The sequence below is a fragment of the Nipponia nippon genome, unplaced genomic scaffold, assembly GCF_047370975.1.
Source record: "Nipponia nippon isolate SJK-2023a ecotype South Korea unplaced genomic scaffold, ASM4737097v1 scaffold_10, whole genome shotgun sequence".
Lineage (NCBI taxonomy): Eukaryota > Metazoa > Chordata > Aves > Pelecaniformes > Threskiornithidae > Nipponia > Nipponia nippon.
The window spans coordinates 30,571,140-30,592,450 of NW_028262291.1; the positions used below are offsets into that span (position 1 = coordinate 30,571,140).

Genomic DNA, 21,311 nt, shown 5'->3' on the forward strand with positions numbered 1-21,311 from the left:
AAAAAAACCCAAACAAACCAACCAACCACAGCACAACATTGCCAAGTGTGTACGTACTGATGATAGACCACTCTTTTGTAGCTGCCAGAGTTGAGTTGCTCCTTTCTCATGCAAAGGGAGAATCTGCTAACTGAGGGGTTTTGTTCGGTGGGTGTCTCTTGTATGTCACATCTCTAGGAAAAAAAGCTAACACTTCAAATCGGATTTAAGTATTAAATGGAAGAAGCTGAACTTAAAACAAGCCTGGGGCTTTAAGCTACTCACTGCTGAATTTTTACATGTCAATCTGTGGAGTGCATTAGTATGAAGCTGAATAGATTTCTGACTATACAGGGCCTTGCATTATGGTAACGTACAGGTTGTGTTCTTAAAGCACTCCCCTAGTTATGTCTTGCAAAACAAAGTACCCTGGTAAACATTGTCTGCTGTCAGCTACTTCTTACAGGAAAATAGTTTTTCCATAAAGTAACACCTGGAATGGGGGTTTTTAAGTAAAACTGGTTCCCTGTTTAATGATGGATCTCATCCATCCTTTGAATAAGGAGCTGATGTTCCCTAAAACACTCTTAGAGTGGGTATTGCTATGTAAGAATTGAAATAAGACATCAACAGGGTCGGGGAACTAGATACCTCTTCTGAGCATCTTGGAAAAGAACTGCTTATTGCTAATCTTAATTATAGTTATTATGTTGAGTAAAAAGACTGGCACAGAGGTCACTTCATTTTTCCTAGTTGCAGATGGCATAAGACATGGAATACACTTGATGATTACACCAGCAACTTTAATGAGTTTGCTGTCTAAATGCCTTTCTTGTCTCATGTAGGAAAGCTGAAGTATAAAACTAGTTAATGTATGGTTAACTGTAGTCTCATGAGGAACAGATGCTTCCATGCATATCTTGCCAAGAAGTGTACTTAGTACAGCTCCTACTTCACTGTTTGAGCATGCAATACATATTAACTGAATTGCTACCAAAGTGTTGAAATATTCAAATCCTCTGCATTCTCAAAGCAGTTGAAGTATAGCTGTTACCAACAACTGCTGGAACCAAGTACCTAAGTGACAGCTTTCAGTGATAGCTTAGTGTCGCTTTAACAAGAGGTAACAGTAGCAGTTACACCAAATAAACTTGAACTGATTTTTTTTTTTAATTATTTACTAAAATAAACAAGTACATTTTCCTTTTCAGTATAAGTTACATAATTGCATACATTTTTACCTCTTTCTAGGTGCTTCTGGTAATAAGGCAGCAGCAGTAGGCTGATAACTAAAACTTTCAGCATTGCTCTGTACACAAGGAGTCAGTGCAAGAATATAATATTTTCCAGCAATACACGTTTTTACTGAATACATTGAAGGTGAACCTCATTTTTATTTGATACAGCTCAAGCAGAAGTGGACTGTAGTGCAATTCTTGCTTATGGGAAAAGAAAGCCTGTACAGTAAAATATGAATGAAGGATGCTCAAACCATGATTTGTTTACTGGAAGTGGTTAATAAAACACTTAGCCACAAGTATTTGTGCTTCATAAAAAAAAAAAAAAACAACTTATACAGGTTATAAACTAAAACCTCATCTGTAAAAGTTCTTCTCTGTAGATTAGTGCTTACTGCATGACATACAATGTTTCAGATCTGCTTTGGTGGTAGAATTTCCATGTGCTATCATGGAAAAATGTTTCCAGGAGAAATAATCCTCATACAAATCAACAGCCAGCTTCCTGCCAAAAGGGAACTGGCAACTTTGAAACGCTCATTCCCTTTCTCTGTTAAAGAACAAGCCCTGACAAAGGAGAACCTGTATTGTGTTAAAAGCTCTAGTGGCACAAAAATCAAAACTGGCCCCTGGGAAGGTTCATCAGTTCAATACCCATGTTCTCTAGTTCAAGTTTATTCAATGTGGCCTTAATAGACCATGAGACTACTAGAGGAGGAGTACTCTCTGATCATCTCCTTCATCAGTCTTGGTTTAAGTCAGCGAAGCAGGTGCTTCAGTCACTAACTCTTCTTACTGGGAATATACAGGGTCAGAATAACGATCACGCAAACTTCTTCTTTGTAGCTGTAAATCGTTCCATGTACTACAAAGAAAACAAAAAAATCTAAGATTCAGAAATTAATACAAGATTCATTACTGAAAGCAGCTAAGCTTCTGCTCTCAGACTCAAAAGCACTCTGCATCTAAAGCATACCTGCATTTCCCAGACACGACCATTAGAACTTTAATTTAAAAAACAAGCAAACAAACAAAAAACTTTCTGCGATTTGCTGTAATTCAGATTAATATTCTAGAAAGGAAGTCCTCACAGTGCTGTGAACAGTCAGATCTCAAGTGTTAAGGATGAACTAACATTCAACGGTTAAGAATGCTGCATAGTAGGAAGCACCCATTATTTTTTGTCCCATGAAAGTGAAGACTTACTCCTTCACCCATCTGTCATCATTAGCTACCCTTCAAAAGATGCTGATGAAAGAACACTAACCCTGAATCCTATGAGAAAGTTAATCTTTAAAGAACTCTTGAAATTCTTTTCAGAGGTTAGTTACGAATCTAGTACCAGTGACAATACCAGTAGACTGTGCTTTTATTCATGAGCATAAAAGCTTAGTATTGTGAGGAGGTACTGGGTAAGGACTTCACCAGAAACTTCATTAAAAAAAAGACCAAAAAAAAAAAAAAGAAAGACACAAACCTTGTCATAACCTTCCAGTTCTCTGAGTTTCTTGATTTCGAAGAGGTTACCTTCTACTGCAAGCAGTGAGATCTGGGAATCACTGAGAATACTTTGAGGAAGCATGCTGAGTTCTAGACAGTTTTCTTCTAAACGCAAGACTTTGAGGCGTGGACAGTGGGAGATCTGCACTGAGATCTGGGAAATCTGGTAGAAATAGAAGAACAAAGAGAAATGGGATTAAAATGTTAGTGATCCATGATTACTTAAAGTGATTTGTGTTTCAGACTAACGTGAAACAATTATCATGTTGTAAATATAAACTACGTTAACAGTAACTACTTAACAACAACGCGTAAGCAACAATAATAATGGTCAAAAGAATCCAAGTCACTCTTTTTTCTTCCATGATGACAGGCAACCTACACATCTGTGTATCAGATTCCTACTCAAGAACTGTTCAAATAATTTTTTGTATGATTAAATTCAGGATTTGTTAGTTAGTCAAATCAGGCAGTTGGACGTATCGGTACACAAATTCTAGTTATGATCCCTCATTTCTGTTGTGTCCAGGAGACGTCTTTTACCTATAGAGTTCTGATAGTCTCAGCTTATGTTCTGTGGATGTACTAAGTCCAAGATATACCATGTCCTAAATCTACATGCCCATAATATCTCAGTTACCAGACCTGATTCTGATTCAAATTGAGCTCAATAGCCTGCAGTTCTCCCACAGTGTCAGGTACGTTTTGGATCTGGTTTTTGGAAAGATCTACCACATCCAAGTGGCGAAGACCGCAGAGTTGCGTAGGCACAGTCCGAAGCTGGTTTCCAGAAAGGCTCAGGGTTTTGAGAGCCGAAAGTTGTCCAAATGCAGCCGGTAGCTGCCTCAAGTGATTGCCATTCAAGTGTAGTGTTTCCAGTTTTTTCAGTTTACACAGCTCCTCAGGTAAAGCAGCTAGAAATAAATGACAGAACACAGAGATGACCAAAAAGCAGTAAACATTCATATCCATGTAATTCAAGTAAGCTTCTGCATGGGAAGTGGTGCTATATTACAGTAATTTTTCACAGGATTCCTCCCCATTTTCCAATGAAGGCACAGATCCTGCACAGAAACTTAAGCCCACTGACAACACACGCTTTTTAACCATCTTCCATAAATATCTTAAAAATAATCTGCAGATAAGGCAGACCTTGCCTTTTTCACAGGCTGAAAACACTACTCAGAGGATTTTAGACTATCGGTTATACTCTTTACTAACCACTTTGCCAATGTATTCGATGACATTTGAAGTACCACACAATTCACAGCTTCAGGTCTGCTGCAGCCCTTTAAAGGTATTACCCAACTCACTCAAACCTAAGTTCTCAGATAATTCATATCGTATCATACCAGCATATAAGCCTCACCAGGGAAGCTCTGCTGGCATTCATTCATCCCTCATTCTACCTACACATGTGTATAACCTGTAGCACTCCTTGAGTTCCACTACAGAGTCAAAGAGGTTTGTAAATTACATGTTTTTCAAAAAGGCAGATCATACACAATTAATGCATAAAAAAGTTAGTTTCTTCACCTCATCCTAATTTTTCCATAAAGCTGGACGTTTGTCCAACAGAAACTGTAACAACCATTGAATGGCCAGCAACATTTTCTACAGATCATCTTCATTACCTGTTCTCTATGCAAGTACTAAACCATCTGACACTGTTAAACCTTCAGATCAGACAAGTCACAGCACAGAAATGTTTTATGGTTTTAAGTACTTACATGTCATCATAAAACTGGTAACACAACTAAGTTGGCAACTAGTTTTGGTTTGTTTTTTTTTCCCTGTACATGAATTCCAACAATTTCAGTTTAGGTGACTAAACTCCCCATTTACATCCCATGAGAGTTAAATCATTAAATTTAGTTTCTGATCAGAGAAGTCAAGTTATTATTTTAAAAATCTGTGGCGACATTAATTAGCAGGCATACTCAGTTTGTTGTTGTTTAGAACAAGGCTCTTCAAAAAGGAAAATTTTCCGATGAGTGGTGGCAAGAGCTCTATTTTGTTGTTTGACAAGTCTATTGTCCTTAAGTTGCTTGTTAGCTTCTGTAGATCTTCAGGAAACTATGGGGGAGAACAGAAATACGGCATTTAAATAGTTGATACAACTTCAAATGTTCAAGTTACACAGCTGAAATTTTTAATTGAAATTTGTATCCCTATTACATGCTGTCATATGTGTCACAATGTCCAATCACCACAGTGTGCAACTAAGTTGGCAAATCTGCTTAATACGTAGTTTTAAAAATATTTTTTCACGTGAGGAAAAGAAAAGGGATGTAAAGGAGACAGTCTAACATCTAGGAAGAGTAGTTTTTAAGCCAAAGAATTCAAATTAAAAAGGGAGAAGGAAGTACACCGTGACACAAGCTTGTTTATGTTTTAGTCCTCTCATGTGTTTCTCTTAAACATGCCTGTCATTTAAAAGTATTCTACAGATAGTTAACAACTCTATATTTTAGCAGAGTAGGATTGGGAAATTTTTCTCTTGCTTTCCTTTTTAAATAATTATGTAAACAATTTTCCTTATTCTTATTTACATCCTGTACCACTTTAATCTGCACTTGGCACTGAGCCGAAAAAAAGAAAAACCTGACAAATCACCATCAGTGAGTCCTGGTCAATAGACCAGTGGTTTTGTTTCTCCTTTGGTTTGGCAGAGGAAAAAGGAAGAGAGAAGGTAGGTAGGACAGTGGAAGAAGATACTTTAGAGAAGTCATGGAAAATTACTGCAATATAGTTATCTTGGCTATCCTATGAATTGTTACTAGACTTATGGTTCCAAGACATTCTGTGTTTTTCTGCAGCTGAGCCAAAGTCAAGACAATTTCCGATATAATAAACTTCCAAGATGCTTCCAGCCCAGTAAACAGCCTGTACAGACTATCCTTATGACTAAAATTAAATACAGCATAAGTATCTAAATGTGACAAATTGGGGAGTATCTTTCTAGGGAACAATACAGTTATAAAATTTCCTTTTTCCCCCCAAGTTTACAGCCCTTCTTTAAAAAGCACAATGACATCATAACTAGTACTTCTTGAACATACATGCACTAAAAAGCATAAGATCAGAAGCATGCAAGTGTCCTGACAGACAAATCCTCAATCAGAAGACAGTGCAAGTAACAAAAATCTGCTCTGCAAAAAGGAAAAAAAAAAAATCTTGAAAATTATTATCTATCACTATTTATGAGAAATACATGTACACAGCGCATTATGATAATGAGGTGGGAATTTCTTTCCAAAATTGTCAGTCATACACACAAACAGCCACGTTTTCACTACAGTTACATTACCTCTGTAAGTCCTTTTCCCGTTAGCTGAAACACACCAGTTTTCTGTGCTGTCTCCAGGTGAGCTTTTAACGCACTATTTCCCATCCTAGCAGCTGTTTGTCAAGCATACAGAGTTCGAGTGATAGTCTCTGCGAGTTTCTCTCAGTTATTCTGCACTGGAGAACTGCAATCCAAAGTCTCTGTGATAAAGCAAATTTAAAAAGTAGTTTTATGTGTACTGCCTTCAACACTACCAACGTCTCAACATACTGAACCATTTCACGGCTGCATTTTCATCTCCCTCATAACTAAAACCTAGAAGTTAAAGGCACCTGACCTAGCTTAAGGTGCCTTCATTATAGCAGTTTCGACATTGAAATGATGCAACAAATGTAGTTAAAACTAAGTGGAAAAATTGCATACTTTCCACATTTCGCCTCTTTCAGGGCCCATTAGCGTAAGGAGATCCTCCACGGTGACTGGCCGTGATTTAAGTGGCATCTACCAGCACTGGCCTGCGTTCAACACCAGAGTTCTTTCTGCTTTTTTGGAAACATTTTTTTCATTCAGAGACTTGACTCCTTTCTTGTGACTCTAGCCGCAGACACAGGACATCCATCCCCGTAACTCCAGCAGGGTTTAATCCCCACGGCAGGTTACAGGCCGAAGGATTAGCGTCCGGTCTGTATCCAGCCTAACCCAGCACGTAAACAGCCGGGACGAGGAGCCCAAGGGAAGCAGCACTCCCTGCCGCGACGGCCAGGAGCGGGTCAGCAGGAGCCTCGGCACGGGGCAAAGCCCGCAATGACCCGCTGCAGGCCCCGGTCCCTCCGCCTCACCCCCGCCCCGGCTGCCCCGGCCCCACCGGGGCCGCTCGGCCCTCGCCCTGGCCCCGCCACCGCAGGGAGCTCCGGCGGGGGCAGCCGTGCCCGGCCCGGCCCGCCCCGGCCCACCTGTACAGGCGCCACACGCCGAGGCTCCGCGGCGGCAGAGCCCCCCGCACCCTCCCCCGCCCTTCGAGAACGGACGCTGCAAAAGCACTTACCGGCTCCCCCGGAACCGGACGCGGCTCGCCCCTCCCCTTCCCTGTCACGCCCAACATGGCGGCCGCCCACCGGGCAGGGATGCAGCCGTCAGCCTGGCCTTCCGGGCCGCCCAGCGCGGCCGAGCGTCCCCGCCCCGCTGCCGCAGCGCCGGCGGACGCCAGACCCGTGCCCAGCGCGGGGGCCAGCCCTGCGCTCATGACGCCGGAGCTGAGCCGGCGGCCAGGCGCGGAGGGCGGTGAGGAGCGGAGCGGCGCGGCGGCCGCCCGCGGCCGTTGGGAGGCGGGGCAGCCCACGGCGGCGGCCGCCCTGCTGGCGCGGTGCCTGGCGGCGGGCGTCGTCAGCCAGGTAACGGGCCGGGGGCCTGCAGGGGGCCGCGCTAGAGCGGCCGTGCGAGCGGGCGGCAGCGGGGAAAGTCGTGGCGTAACAGAAAGTAGCTGTGGTAAAGGGCTGGAGGAGCCGTGGCTCGGGTGCCGTGCCGCAGCTCTCCTCTTCCCTCTCTGCCCGTCCTTCAAGTAGGTGTAGGTGTGCCCGGGCCGCGGGTGCGGCGCCTCACGCTCAGCCTTCCGCTTGACAGGCCTGTGCTTCAGTGCCTTACCCGCTGCCGTGCTGGCCGCGCGCCTTGAAATAAGATGAAAGTGCTCAGCCGGGTTATTGTTTGCGTAATTGCTTGTTAATTTGAAAGGCAGAGAAGTTTTTCCTTTTATTGTGGGTTCTGTTATGTTTTTGGCTGATGGTAGCTTCCCTTACGAGCAATAACCGTACCTTCTGGTGTGTATTTTTGTGGAGCACAGACGTGAGGTTTTTTTGATGCCCTCTAGTGCGTTCCAGCAGCATGCAAGCCGCTGTCGTTGAGAGTGCCCTCATGCTGCCTTTTATGAAATTTTATTTTCACTCGTGTGCGTTTTCCCCAAATAGTGCATGTATTTTATGAGTTGTTCAGATTAAATTTACTGTATTGCATAGTGCAAGAGATTAACAGTAACTTTAGACTATTAAAAGCCAATCTTGAGAATTCGCCTGATATGTTCTTGCTACTGACTGCATTTTTTCCCATTGTTTTCCTTTCACAGGAGACATTGGATTTAACCTGTAGATACTGACTGCATTTTTTCCTATTGTTTTCCTTTCACAGGAGACGTTGGATCTAACCTGTATAAAAGCCCCATGCTTTGTGAAATTCTCAGAGATGGAAAAAATGGCAAACATTCAAGCTGAAATTAACGAGGTACAGCCTTTACTGTTGTCAGTGTACACTCAACACTTCAATACTTAGAGATAATACATGGCACCTGATGAAGTATCGGACTGCCATGTGCTATTGTTTCATGTTTGGGGTTTTTTTTAACAGTTCGGCTGTTTAACAGTTGGCAATTTTTCCCTAGTGGACTGAGTTGTCATGAAGAAAAAAACAAAATTATGAAACAAAAGGTTTCAGTATAACTGGAAAGATGTAGCAGCCTGCATCTTTGACTGAAGTGTGACCTGAAGTTTTGTGAAGAAACTGAAGAACAAATAAGAATTTGTAGTTGACTTCAATTCACAAAAATGTGTTTCTTTATACGCAACTAGACCATTTTGTTGGTTAGCAAGAGGTAACCTCAGTCACTTCCTACTGCCTGAATTGGCTGTTGGCTTGTATTTTATAATGATGTTTTCTGAGCATTTGCTGACTGGTACAAAACCTGTGTTTATTAAGTTACACAATGTGGGCTCCAGCAGCTACAAAGCCTTACTGCAAAGCAGTGTGACAAATTCAGCATTTACTTTTTTGGAGAATGAGTTAAACAGCTGGCATCATCCTGTACTGATGGGCAGAAGGAGCGAACAGTTTCCAGCTCCCAGTAAGGTGGCTACTTAGCCTCCTTTGCTGGAAGGTTTCACATACAAAGTACTCTGACAAATGTTCAATATGCTATGAGTGAAGCAGGTTTATTTTTGTCCTCTCCTCAGTGATCAAGAAAAGCAACGCAACAGTTCTCTGTGTGTCCTGAGAGACTGATACGTCTTCCTCTTCTATACTTCCTCAGTCTTCTCTTGTCTAACCAAAATGACCACAACTTTCAGCCACGGGAATGTATCTGCTGCTCTTGTGCTGTGTTATCATTGGAAAGAATTAAAGCTAGGAGTTTAAAAAAGCTTAAAAAAACCCAACAGAACACAAAACAGTCTTTGCCAGAAGGAGGAAACTTGGGGCTGTGAGAGGTTCTTTAGTAGAATATAGACTATGAAACTGCTTTGTAGGAGATCTAAGTTTCTGTGTTTCAGGAAAGAATTGCAGGATCTGTCTTTTCCAGCACAAATTCCCAATAAATTATCAAATTGTTTGTTTTTTTTTTTTTTAAAACAGTCTTTTCCTATTGACCAAAAAAGCCCCACCTAGTAGTGGAGACACTCCAGAGAGCATGGTAACATGCTCTCGTGCAAATGCTCATTCTCTTTCACACACGTGCCCTCCCCCATGCTCCTGCTGTCTCCCTTTCTGCTTCTTCTCCCACCCCAAGAGAGTGAACAATATCTGGATAAATGTGTTAACAACATCAAATGAAAACACATTTTTATTGTTGTAGAAAAACCTGAAAACTGAAATTTTGCAGTTGGAGAAGGAGACAGCAGACATTGCTCACCCTTTCTACTTAGGTAAGTGCAGTTGTACCTTAGAAAAACCAGGAGTGTTAAATGACTTCATCAGCACATTAATGTTTCATCTGAGTACATGATGCCTCTAGAATTTTTTGCAGCTTTCTCCACTGGATAGCTTGTTAGAGGTGGCAGGTGTTTTATTAGCCCCTTATTTGAACTTGCACCCTCTGCTGTCTCTGTAGAAGCTCTGTGCATAACTCATTCTCCAAAAAAGGGGTGTGTGCGTGTGCGCACGTGTGTGTGGTCAGCTCCCCAGGGTCCGTGGAGCATCATCAGTAACCCGATTTGCTTCCCTTGGCCTGTGTGCTACTCTTCTGCTTTTCCAGTAATTGCTGCATCTGTATGCCCCTAAAATTACTTGGATTTTCGTTTTAGTATTTTGGGAGTATGTATTAATTTCTTTATTATTTTGCACTTTCCCCGCTACGATTTGATGGATGCTTAAACACATTCTAGCTTGCTACTACTGCGTTAGGCTAGTGAAGTATATTGTAATACTTCAATGCTATAGTATAGTTTAAGAAGTTGGTTTCATCTCAAAGACTGTTTACTTGAAACTATACATAATGTAAAACAACTAACAAAGCTATATCTCTGAAAAGTAGGTATTATGACTTTGAGCTGCATGCTGATATTGTCCTATACGCTCCAGTAAAAGTCATTCTGATTAATGTTATCTTTCTTGAGTGTAAACTGTCCAGTGCAATAGATCAGACTTTTTCTTTCTGTCTTTCTCCAGAAGAAATTTTGCCCTTGTTTTACCAGGACAATAGTTTCAACTTTGCAATTTTATTTTGTAGGCAAAAAATGTGAGATTTTGCAAGACATGAACGGACACTTGGAAGCCATACTGAAACAGAAGAGGGCTCTTAGGAAGAGGTTGATAAAGCCCAGATGTCAAGAGAGTCTGCCTATTGAGGCTACTTTCCACAAGTAGGCATATAGAAAATAATTGTTGTCTGCATGAGTCCAAATTAATTTGAACTAACAGGCAGTAAAAATCTCGTGCTTTCATTCACTTTTCCATTGAGAAGAACAGGAATAAAAAGTGGCAGCAGAACCTCAGTTAAAAGCTAGTAGTTAACTCATTGCTAAATTCATAGAAAGGTAGTGATACGTATTTTAATGAATATTTGCTTAGGTTATTGGTCTTGTCTTCTGAGGATTACACAGCAATTTGTGATGTATTGTTTTAAACAGACGTGTTAAATGCTTGATTTATTATGCTTCTCCATAGGTAGGAATTGTTACTTTAGCATTTGGTGTCTTCCTTCCACTGTGACTTGCTCAGAGTAAGTGTGTGAATGATTCACAGACACGCATAGTACATGTTTTAAAAATATAGTCCTTCTTCTGATGGTCTAAAAATTTAGTCCAGTTACTGAAGAAGCGCGTATTCACTTCTGCAATTCCTGCCCTACTTGTTGCAGAAAGTCATAAAAGAAGTGTAATTGCAGAGAAATTAATTAGATGGTTAGGAACTTGCATAGAACTGGAGAAGAGGACTAAGAAGACCCACAGGGGAAAGAAATAAGAGCTTGCAAGTATGAAATCCTCATTGTTTTGCACAACTTTTGAGTAGGGGGCTCATTCTTGGTTGCAGGTATGTAGTAGAGTTGTTGGCTGAGGCTGTGACTTTCATTGAGAAGCTTGAAAGCCATTTGCAGACTGTAAGAAGCATCCCTCAGATACCGAACATCATGAAGGATATGGTGAGTAGCAAAAGAACTGAGCCTTCTGTCTCCTTCAGCATTAAGAATTCAATGTTGTTCGGTTGTTTAGGTTATTTTTGTGTCCTGCTAGATTGACAGGATGTATAGAGATGAAATCCAACTCTTTTCTGCTTCAGGACACTGCTTTGACAAAAACAGAGTTGCTCGTGATGGACTTAGAGGAGCTGGCAGAACAAATATTGAAATGGAGAGAACTGCAAAAAGAAGTGTATTCTGACAGCATCTGCAATACTGCTGAATTGGACTTTGGTTTATCTTTAACCTAACAAATAATTTTCCTCAAACAGGATGGTTATTCAAAGAACTACCTTTTTACCCTCTCAGGTGAACATTACAACATAGTTGTGCTTTAATCCAACCGGGACTTTGTAGGTAGTTATATTTCTGTTCTTATGTAACAGTTCTCCAACTATTTAAAAAAAAAAAACCCAACAAGGACAATGAGCTGTAGCTCATAGGAAGACAGACTACTGAGAAGACTGTTAAGGAGTTCCTTTTTGAAATAGTTGGACAGGATTCCCTTGGAGCCTGTATTGTCAATGCAAATTTGTTTTGATATTTCTTATGCACTTGCTAGAGTGTCTGTATTAATTTTTATAAGAATTTTGATAAAAAATTGTTTTGTGTGTCACTATAAAACTTCAATAAAAGCACTAGATTTCAAGAGCTCGGTTTCTTGGGTTTTATTTTGTTGTGAAGTCCTATAATTAAAAGAACAGTGCAAAGTCTTGGGTCCCAGCTTATGCTCCTATAGGAGTCCCAACCAAGAAATTAAACTAGTTTTAAGTTACAGTTTATTATGGCTATGATGTAGTTGTGTGGGAAAGCAAGAAATGGACTCGGGGATATATGGCAGGTCTACTTATTTGCAAACCACATTTCTATGATAGTGAAAAACACGTTCTTCAGTCTCTCTTTTTTCTGTTGCTTGCCCTGTCTTCAGTGCCCCCCTTAGAATGAAACTCTTGTTCCATGAGTATGACTGACAATTGAGCAAAAGCATTGATTGTTCCAGTTTGCAACCTTAGTGACTTTTATGTCATGAAAAGACTTGTTGATAAAATGTCACTGGCAGGACATCTAAAACCAGGACAGTTGGTTGTCTTTGGAGGGTGTCCCGTTCTGTATTCAGGATACAGAGTGAACTGGAAGTGGTGCAGGTGTATTCCTTTCTACCGTTGGATCATTTATGTTACTGAATTCTTCATACATCCAACCTGTTGATTTCTGTTTCTGGAAATAAGTCCTTTATTTTTTGAAAGTAACCACTAGGTGGCTCAGTACCACACAAATTTCACTGTAGTTTATCTGACTATTGCATGAAAACTTAAAAGTAGAATTAAGAAAGAAATCTGTGGTTCTTTGTTGAGCACACTCTGGTCTGACTTACTTGTAGTTGGTCTACTCTATGTTTTACATTTTCCGGGAATCCCATTTTAATCTTTGTAGGCTACATCATTCTGCTGGGTGTGATGTCAAGGAGTATAGCTTAACAATTCTCTAGTATACTGTGTGAGTGTAGCTGATGTTCTTCTCTGCTGCTGTTGAGAAAAGTTAAGAGGATAGAAACAATTTGGATTGAGTCAAGCAGAATGTCAAAAGGTTGGATCTGAGAATATAAACTGGCATTTGAGTCCCATAAACTGGAATGGGATCTTTGTGTGAACACTTGCTATAGGTCATTGCAGGATTTGGGTCCAAAGTCCCACATCACTGGCACTTCAGGTGTGGAAACGAAGGTCGTCACACAATTGCAGACGAAGAGCTGGTGTTTTTACTGAAAATGTTTTGCACAGTCTGTGAAACGGGAAGAAACAGAATCCAGACTTCTGGAATCAGCATCCTGTGCATCTGTCACAGGCTTAGCCTCTCTCTCATTTTCTTACGGTGATGATTTAGGTCAGGCAAATGAAAGCTGTTGTAATTTAATGCTTCCAGAAATAGGATGAAAACATTTCTAGTTAGTTTGTTCGTTATAATTCCTTGAAATGAAGACAAATATGTGTTTTTGCCATATCCCAAAGAGTCGAGTATATTTTCTTCTTTTACTGTGTCCACTACTGGAGAGTTGACTGTGGAGATGGTAGAGTTTAGTTAATACCATTTGTCATTGACATACCAATTCATTCTTTGGTATGATTAAAGGAATAAATCTATTGAAGTGATCAGTGATTCACAGCTTGTAGGTATTCATTTTAGCATCTCTGTAGTAGGTCATGAATTGGGAAAAGTGTTGGGTCCAGAGGATCCATCCTGTACTTCGCTCTGGAAGGTTTCTGTATTGTGGTATCTTCTTCCTTTATATTTAAGGTTTCTGGAGTTTAAGGCAAATTGTCTCATGAGGAGAACTATACTTAAAGTACAAACAAATAGTACAGTTAAAAGGCAATTTAAACAGAAGTTGTTTAAATGAACTGTAAAACACTCCCATATGATATCCAGATGTAGCTCGGTTTCTCATATTTTGAAATGCAAAACCAGGAAAAGTCCAGTTAAAAATTAGTAAACGACATTGGCAAAAAAAACCCAAACAGGAATTGTCTATTGAGCCTGGCATCTTGTTTACGCATGCAGCCAGTGCTGCTTGCTCTCGCATCTTTACAGTAATGTCGGTAGCTGACAGGGACAATATTCTAAAAGCAATTTTTTTTAAACTTTTGGTGGTTTTTATGTCACTCTAAGTGCAAAACCTTTATCGATGCAACACTGTGACGTTGATTTCGATTATAGTTCTTTGGAAGTTTCGAGATGTTATCGTACACAATAAATACAACCCACATAAAGACTGGAGGTTTTCAAAGGGATTGAAAACAGTGGAGCGCTTTCCTTTAGCACTGGTAAGGAAGGGATACTTACCTTCCTTAAATTCCTGTCAAATTAATGGAATGTGGAGTGCTTTGCACTTCAAACAGTGCTGGTTTTCCGATTGCCTGCACGTTACTAGGAAAAGCAATGTGATCAAGCGTACGTGGGATCAGACGGACGGCTTTTTACTCCTGAAGCCAGTTGGTTTCGCTGGGGTAGTCGCTAGGGAGTATCTTCATGGCAGCACCCATCTAATCGGACTGTCGGCATTAAACTCTGAAGTAAAACCCGGGCTGTTTTGCTGCTGCAGATGAGAACGGGGTGGCGCTGCCGTGGGAGCCGGGGTCTCCCTGGCCACGTTAAGCGTGAAGCCGCCGTCTCTCGGCCTGGAGCTCCCGCTTTCCCGGGCGGAAAGACCCGGTTTGGGCGCCGGGGAGGCTGCCGCGGGGCTGCTCGGGGGGGAGTTTTCCCGAGCCCCCTCCTCTCCGTCCCCGCGGGGGCTGCCTGGGCCGGGCCCGGCCCGGCCTCCCCTCCCTCCCCTCCGCGGCGGGGCGGGGCGGGGCGGGGCGGGAGGCTCCGCTCCTCCCCGGGCGCCGGGGCGCCGCGCCGGGGGCGGGATGCGGGGCCGGGGCGCGGGCGGCCGGGGCTGCCGGGCGTGAGCCGAGCCATGGCCAACGTCAAGGTGGCCGTGCGGGTCCGGCCTCTGAGCAAAAGGTGCGGCGGGGCGCGCGGGGGGGCACGGGGAGGTCCCGGTCGCCGCGGCGGCGGGGCGGCTGGGAGGGGGCGGCGGGACGCCGCCGGTCCTGTCACCGGGGACGGGATCGCCGCTGTGGGGTGGCTTAGCTGGGGCTGAGGGAGGGACAGCGGGCGCTGGGGAGCTTAACGGTAAGGTAGGAGGAGGGGTAGGACGCTCCTCTCCGGGTCACTAAAGAGCCTGGAAAGTTGTCTTGGAAAAGTCACCCACGGGAGCTGTCGGGCTGACTTCCCGCTTCCTGAGCTCCCCAAAATAGGACAATTGTCATCCCGTGTAAGGGAATCTTCCCTGCCCCTTTTGTTGCTGCTGTTTTTTCCAGCGGGAGGCAGAGCCGGATATTCCCATTGCCGCTCGGCGGGGCTCCCTCCCCGGCTTGCTCGGCTCCAATAGAAATCCCAAAAGCTTGAAGACAACTCCCCCAAACAAGAAGATGCCGTAGCACAGCGCTCTGGTGTTGTTCGGCTATAATACGTAATTAAAACCTTGCAGACTTTGGAAATTCGGGGAGGGGAAAAAAGAGAAAAAGCAAGCAGCCGGAATTTCAGTGGCTGGTAGTTCACTCCTCCTGTCAGAGAAATGCTCTAGCACTTGAGGCAGAAATGGTTTGAAATGTGGATTGAGCTCTGAGGGCCAGGCTTTGATTTGATGCTGCCTTTCTTTTTAGCATGAGTCCCTCATCTTGTCTTCTGACTGCGTTGACTTCTGTGATAAATTTATCTCCTTCATGTAGGAGAGAAAATGATTCTTGAAGAGTTGCCCAGCCTGAAAAGGAGCCTAGTCGTTTAGCCGGCCACACAGTAGCATATTTTGCACTTTTAAATTCTTATTTGTCTATGGATGTTTTGCAAGACAAGATACCAGAGGCTGTTGAATAAAATTAAAAAAACAAACCTGCTACTCTTAAATATAAAAAGGGAAAGGTAGAAAGTAATTTACAGGTTTGCAATATATTTTACCTTTAACTCAGAACTAATTGATTTAAAAAATATTTTGTCCATAATTCCATTAAAAACCAGACTGGTTAATATTGTTCTGATTTATTGCACAGCTGTCAATGGCACAGATTTTAATAGATACTGGCATATTGTAAGAAGAGTTGCGGCACAGAAGTAAGCTAGGTTTAGCCTTTTGTTGCTTTAGTGCTGGAGCCATCCTTTGATTTTTCTTTTCTTTTATTGTTAGTCATTCTTAGTATTTACTATTAATTAAATAAATTGCCATTATGCTCTCTAGAAATTAAAATAAGCATACAATTGCGAAGTATTAACATTAAATGACAATTTGGGAACGATATTAAGTTATCCAGACCATAGGACCATTTTGGTTCAGTCTTGCGGAGTTTAGTGGAGATTGAAAGTATTTAAAAGTCCAACTCGGTGATGTATTTCATTGTGCAGTCAATGACACATTTGTTTCTTCCACAATAGCATTTGCTGCCTGTTTGCAATCATGTAGTGGACTTAGTACTGTCTCCTGTAGACATAAGTTAAAATAAGTGTTTCTTAGCAGTTGGGGAAGAGAGGCCAAAGACTGAATTGGCAGGGGTGTAATCTTCCCTCTCACCAGATCCTCCTTGGTGAGGAACGTTGCACCATGTCTGTCTTAATGTTTCTTCCCTGCTGGGTAGCGTTAAGCAGGGCATAACAGTCTGTATATCATTATAGCATTGAACAGCGCCTATGACTCTGTCAGATAAGGTGTGATAAACAGGAAAACCTGCAACACAGTCAGCATGGGCCAGGCGTTTGGTCGGGAGTGTATCTTGGAGAGGAGGGTGGGATCAGGAAAGCGGACAGCCTCCTGCACGTGGGAGAGACCGATCTAGCGCTGAAATGGAAATGTTTGTACGAAGGTGAGAGTGGAAACCCGGGAGGTAACATGAGAAGAGACTGTTAAGTAATTCCATCTACTCAACCTGTGGCAGTGTAACTGATGGGATGGGGAGGCAGAGACCAGTCTTGTGGTATTTAACCCCAAAGGGAATAGGCCATTTATTCCTTGTACTGTGTTGCCACAGCTGAGGTCAGCAAAAGCGTTTCAAGATGGATTTTTATATTTTATAAAAGACTCTTTATGAAGGCTCTGACATGAGAACTTGCTTTCTAGCCTTGACCAAAATTGTCCAAATGTAATGACTTCGAGGCAAATACCAAAGATGTGAAGGCTTAAAGTAACCTTGAGAGAGACTGAAAGGACTAAAGCTCTCAGTGGGGATAAGGGCCTGCTCTTTCTTTTCCAGCTTCTTATACCACTTCCATACTGTGGTCACAGAAGCCTCTCACCCTCTGCATACATACACACACCGTGATTGCCTCTAGCAGGTACCCACGTTGCCAGAGCTCCTAGGGTCTCTTAGGTGCTTTAAAAAGAAAAACTTCCTGCAGAAAAATTTCAACTCGGCTGGGTTGAAGTACTGCAATGTGTACAATTGCAGTTCCAGCCAAAAATATCAAACTTTTTTTTTTTTAAGAGTCCCAAAAGTTGAAAAGCTGTGGGCAAAGGTTAGAACTAGAGCATTAGTTGTTTTTTTTTCTAGACTATCGTACAAACTTACTTGCTCATTGCTTCTTTTCATTTAATTTACAATGGCAGATGAACGTTGGTTTTGCATCTTAAAATTTACAGAATGTTCAGATGTTAATATGGGAGTTCATAAAATCCTCCTTTCTGTTTAAAGTTTCCATTTTTTATAAACCATATTAATCACATCTGCAACTTGTTATTTAGCATAAGGCAAGAGTGGTCTTTTTGTTCTGTGCCTGCACGGCGCCCATCACAATGCATTCTTTGACAGAGAGCTCCTGTGCGCAAATAATCCCCGATAGTCATAAAGTGAGTACAGTCATACAGAATGCAGAAGTTTTTCCTTTGCCTAAACTTTAAATAGCTTGGAGCCAATGTTCTTCATAATGCCATCAGTCATTCTGTAACAGACTAAATGATTTTTTTATCACCAAAATGTTGTCCTGGGAGTAAATTCCCTCAAATGTGTTCCCTGGAGTGACATTGCTTTAAAAAAGTCTTTATTATACATTTACTATTCTACATACTAAAAAAGATTTATTACTTTGTTGTTACATGGATACTTGTTCTGTGTAAATACATTTCCCCCTCAGAATGAAATAGGGAAGCTTGAACGGGCGCTATAAATTGACTATAGCAATAGGTAATAATCAGACATTAAGTAGGGGCTGAGAGCTGATGAAATCCCTTTATGGTTTACTTCTGGACGTCTTAATGCTTGGCCTATTAGATATTAAACTTTTGTAAGAAAAGCATGATGTTATTTTTGGCTGTCAGTCAGAAGCTGTTGATGGAAACACGTTCAATGCTAGCACGTAACTATGTGAACTAGGAATGTTGTTTCTTTTTCTTTCTTGATTTCTGCTGTGGAGTACGCCAACACGACGGTCTGCAGTGTGGTGCTGTGATACCAGATCTGACCCTCCAGACCTGGAAACGGTGTGACTGGCTGAGAAAGAGGGTACATTACCCGTCAAGTATTTCAGTGCAGTTCAGTACCCTCGTGCCTGGGTAGCTCACTTAAAGCTGTGTTGGGTTATTTGTAGGCTCCAGTAACATCTGCAGCGTTAGACATGCCCTTTGACTATCTATGTAGGCCAGCAGCAACCAATGCTAGTTTTTTATGTGCTGCTAGTTTAAAAAAATGTTTGTCCCTGTGGTATCCCATCACAATTCCAGTACCTGGCTGTGGCTGCTGATTGCTCTTACGGCAGCCCTCGGCCCTGTGTTACACGAGAGGAGGAAGGGAGGGCTGTGTTTGTGCGTGGGAGGCCCTCTGGGAGGGGAGCGGTCCATGTGTCCAGGACAGTCTCGTGGGGACCAGAACGGAGCACAGCTGCCTCACACCTTTTCCTCTGAGATCCATGTCCTCTGCGTCTTCTGTTCTGCGTCCAGCTGGTCTCAGTTCACTTGTGCACACTTGTATTCCCTTCTCTCAGTGTAGTTTGAGAACTGCTATGTAAGCAGTCTTAAAGATGGGAAAGAAGGGTTTTAAAAAACAGTGCTCTATACCACAATGAAAAGCCTCATGCATTACTATAGGATTCCCTTTTCAGCATGCACCAGTGACTAGAAGACATTGCATTCCTTCACGGATTGTGCATTGAGGCCTGGGTAAAATAATTCACAGCAAGTTTGTTTAATTGAATTGTAAAATTATAGTGGTGCTAAGTTAAAAACTTGATGCTAGGGCATGCAAGTTGCCCTGTGACACTTTTGGAGAGTTTAAAGTACCTTGCTGGGCCCTGAAGTTTGGGAGCTACTTGTGCAGGACCCAGCAAAACAGAAGACATATTCTGCTGTTGAAAATACCTTCTCCACGTTTCAGCTGTCTCTGTGGCCTGGCAATGGAGAGACTGGCAAGGAGCTCTTATTTGAAAGGGTCTTTCGTTGTCTCTTTAATAACTCACAAATGAACTCTCCCATCTTCTGTGAACCTCACAGACATGTCACCTGAAAGAGTTGCTGAACAGATTAATTAACCTGAAAGCTGCCCTTTGCCTTTCTCTGCTTTGCATTGTTTCCAAGCTGTAACTTGAAGCCTCCTGGCCAGCTGTTTGTTTCCCAATCCCCTCAGGAGTTCCTGAGCTTGTCCTACACACACTGGCAAATGATAGCATCGATGAAATGTCAGGGTAGCCCCAAGCGGCAAAGCTGAACTGCACTTCCAGCTGTGCGGGTGCTTACTATCAGAGTCTGAGCTGCAGCAGCAGTTTTCCTCGTTCCTGCTGCTCTGTATGGCATAGTCCTCTAATCACCTTCCTGGGATGCAGCAGGCGATAAGGCTTGGGGGTGGGATAGGGGTGGAGGAGTTAAGTTTGAGCTCCTGAGAACACAGTTGACAGGTGTGAGCAAGCCCAAGGCTGGGAGGGAATTGTCTCGCGTAGCAGGGAAAGTTTCTTACAATTTCCAGAAACGCGCTCGGTGTGCCAGGCGAGCCTGAGCAGCGCATTGAGCGAAGCTGCAGTGAACAGGTGAGAGAGGCGCTCAGCTGATCGGTGCGTTGTGATGTAAACGTGTAAAATTCATTTCTATTCAAAAGGAAAGTTATATGGAAAAATAAAATGACTTTAAACATCATTCTGGAAATGATGCAAAGTGAATAACTGCTGGTTTGTGCTGGGTATGCCTTCATTAATCTGCTGCAGGATCAGCTTCGTTAATTAGTCTCTGTAAGCAAGGCTTTTTGCTGTTTTATCGACTGTGCTATTAGCTAATTTACACGCTTCTGTATAACCACAAGAACTTAGGTAGAGCAATATTGCCCGCTGCTGAGAAGAGTGATAACTTGTAGCAACTTTTGTAGAAAACATTGCTTGAATCTTATGCATAACTGATGTTAAATGCTATATCAAAATAAAATCAAAGCAACAGCAGAGGTTGGAGGTTATTGTTGTTCTCCCTTTTACCCCCACCAAAGGAAATGTGATTGTTTTACTTATTCAAGCATATTCTTTTTAAAATGTTTATTTTTTACTAGTTGCTCAGTGCTGCCCTTTTTAAGCGCTTTTTGAACCAGCCCTGTTCAGATTGTTGTGTATCTGTCTTAAAACTTCATAATGCCAGTGGTAAGAGGAATGTATTCTAAGGAAAGATAGCCATAGATGTTTAGGTTAACATTTCAAAAGCTTTTCCAATTATATTTAAAAAACCAAACAAAAAAACCCATGACCCTACTTTATTCAAACTGTTGTGATACACTACTTCAAATGTATTTGATGCAAGTGTATAATGACACAAGATCAAATGTATTTGATGCAAGTATATAATGACACAAGATACTGGCATCATTAGTACTTATACAGGTTATTTTTGTTTACTACTTCAACTTCTGCTTAAGTTAGCTTTTCTGTGCTTTTTGGATAGTGTTTAAAAAGTGTTTGTATTTATCTTTCTTGAAAAAACAGTGTTTGCAAGGAGACAACATTTGTTTTCTTTTATATTTCTGAAGGTAGATGGTAGGATTTTTTTTCTTCTTTTTGGTACTTTTCTTGAGCTGGCTTAAACTTTGTCTGTGACCCAAGTGTGTGTCGGATAAATTAGCTCTCTGTTAATGGAATATTGCCATAATCTCTATTAACTAGTTTACTGGATGTAAATCAAAATAAGTTCCTTAGAAATCTGTATATATTTTATATTAGCACAAGACATACCCTGCAGTCAAAAATTCTCTGGAAAATGGATGTAGTGTAATTTTGTTTCATACATATTCACCAATATGTTCCACATGGACATAATTTTCAAATACAAGACAAAATACTGCTTTCTTTGAAGAAAATGACAGAATTGTCTTTCATTTCAAAG

At 41.9% G+C, this 21,311-nt stretch overlaps 3 protein-coding genes across 6 annotated transcripts in view; 2 read left to right on the forward strand and 1 right to left on the reverse strand.

Annotated features, from left to right (window-relative positions):
• Positions 1–1,125: 1,125 nt before the first annotated feature.
• LRRC57 (leucine rich repeat containing 57) lies at positions 1,126–7,185 on the reverse strand. Of its 3 annotated transcripts, none has more exons than XM_087746325.1 (6): positions 7,052–7,185; positions 6,028–6,206; positions 4,658–4,793; positions 3,363–3,631; positions 2,695–2,880; positions 1,126–2,082 (listed from the first exon to the last, which is right to left on the reverse strand). In XM_087746325.1, exons 2-6 carry the CDS (start codon positions 6,109–6,111, stop codon positions 2,041–2,043), a joined length of 717 nt encoding a protein of 238 aa, XP_087602451.1. In that variant the 5' UTR covers positions 6,112–6,206; positions 7,052–7,185; the 3' UTR covers positions 1,126–2,040. The 3 variants fall into 3 exon arrangements, with proteins under 3 accessions (XP_087602451.1, XP_087602450.1, XP_087602449.1); XM_087746324.1 differs by lacking the exon at positions 7,052–7,185 and adding an exon at positions 6,960–7,035; XM_087746323.1 differs by lacking the exon at positions 7,052–7,185 and adding an exon at positions 6,430–6,826.
• HAUS2 (HAUS augmin like complex subunit 2) lies at positions 7,075–12,091 on the forward strand. Of its 2 annotated transcripts, none has more exons than XM_087746322.1 (6): positions 7,075–7,397; positions 8,185–8,277; positions 9,620–9,689; positions 10,493–10,625; positions 11,296–11,404; positions 11,496–12,091. In XM_087746322.1, the coding sequence occupies exons 1-6, from the start codon at positions 7,107–7,109 to the stop codon at positions 11,640–11,642; spliced, it is 843 nt and encodes a 280-aa protein (XP_087602448.1). In that variant the 5' UTR covers positions 7,075–7,106; the 3' UTR covers positions 11,643–12,091. The 2 variants fall into 2 exon arrangements, with proteins under 2 accessions (XP_087602448.1, XP_087602447.1); XM_087746321.1 differs by having other exon boundaries at positions 7,079–7,397; positions 11,542–12,091.
• A 2,745-nt stretch (positions 12,092–14,836) lies between these two features.
• Positions 14,837–21,311, forward strand: part of STARD9 (StAR related lipid transfer domain containing 9) — a 113,550-nt gene continuing 107,075 nt past the window's right edge. The window contains exon 1 of the mRNA XM_087746326.1: positions 14,837–14,944. Within this exon, the coding sequence (XP_087602452.1) occupies positions 14,898–14,944 (47 nt within the window). The 5' untranslated portion in view covers positions 14,837–14,897. The remainder of the gene's footprint in view (positions 14,945–21,311) is intronic.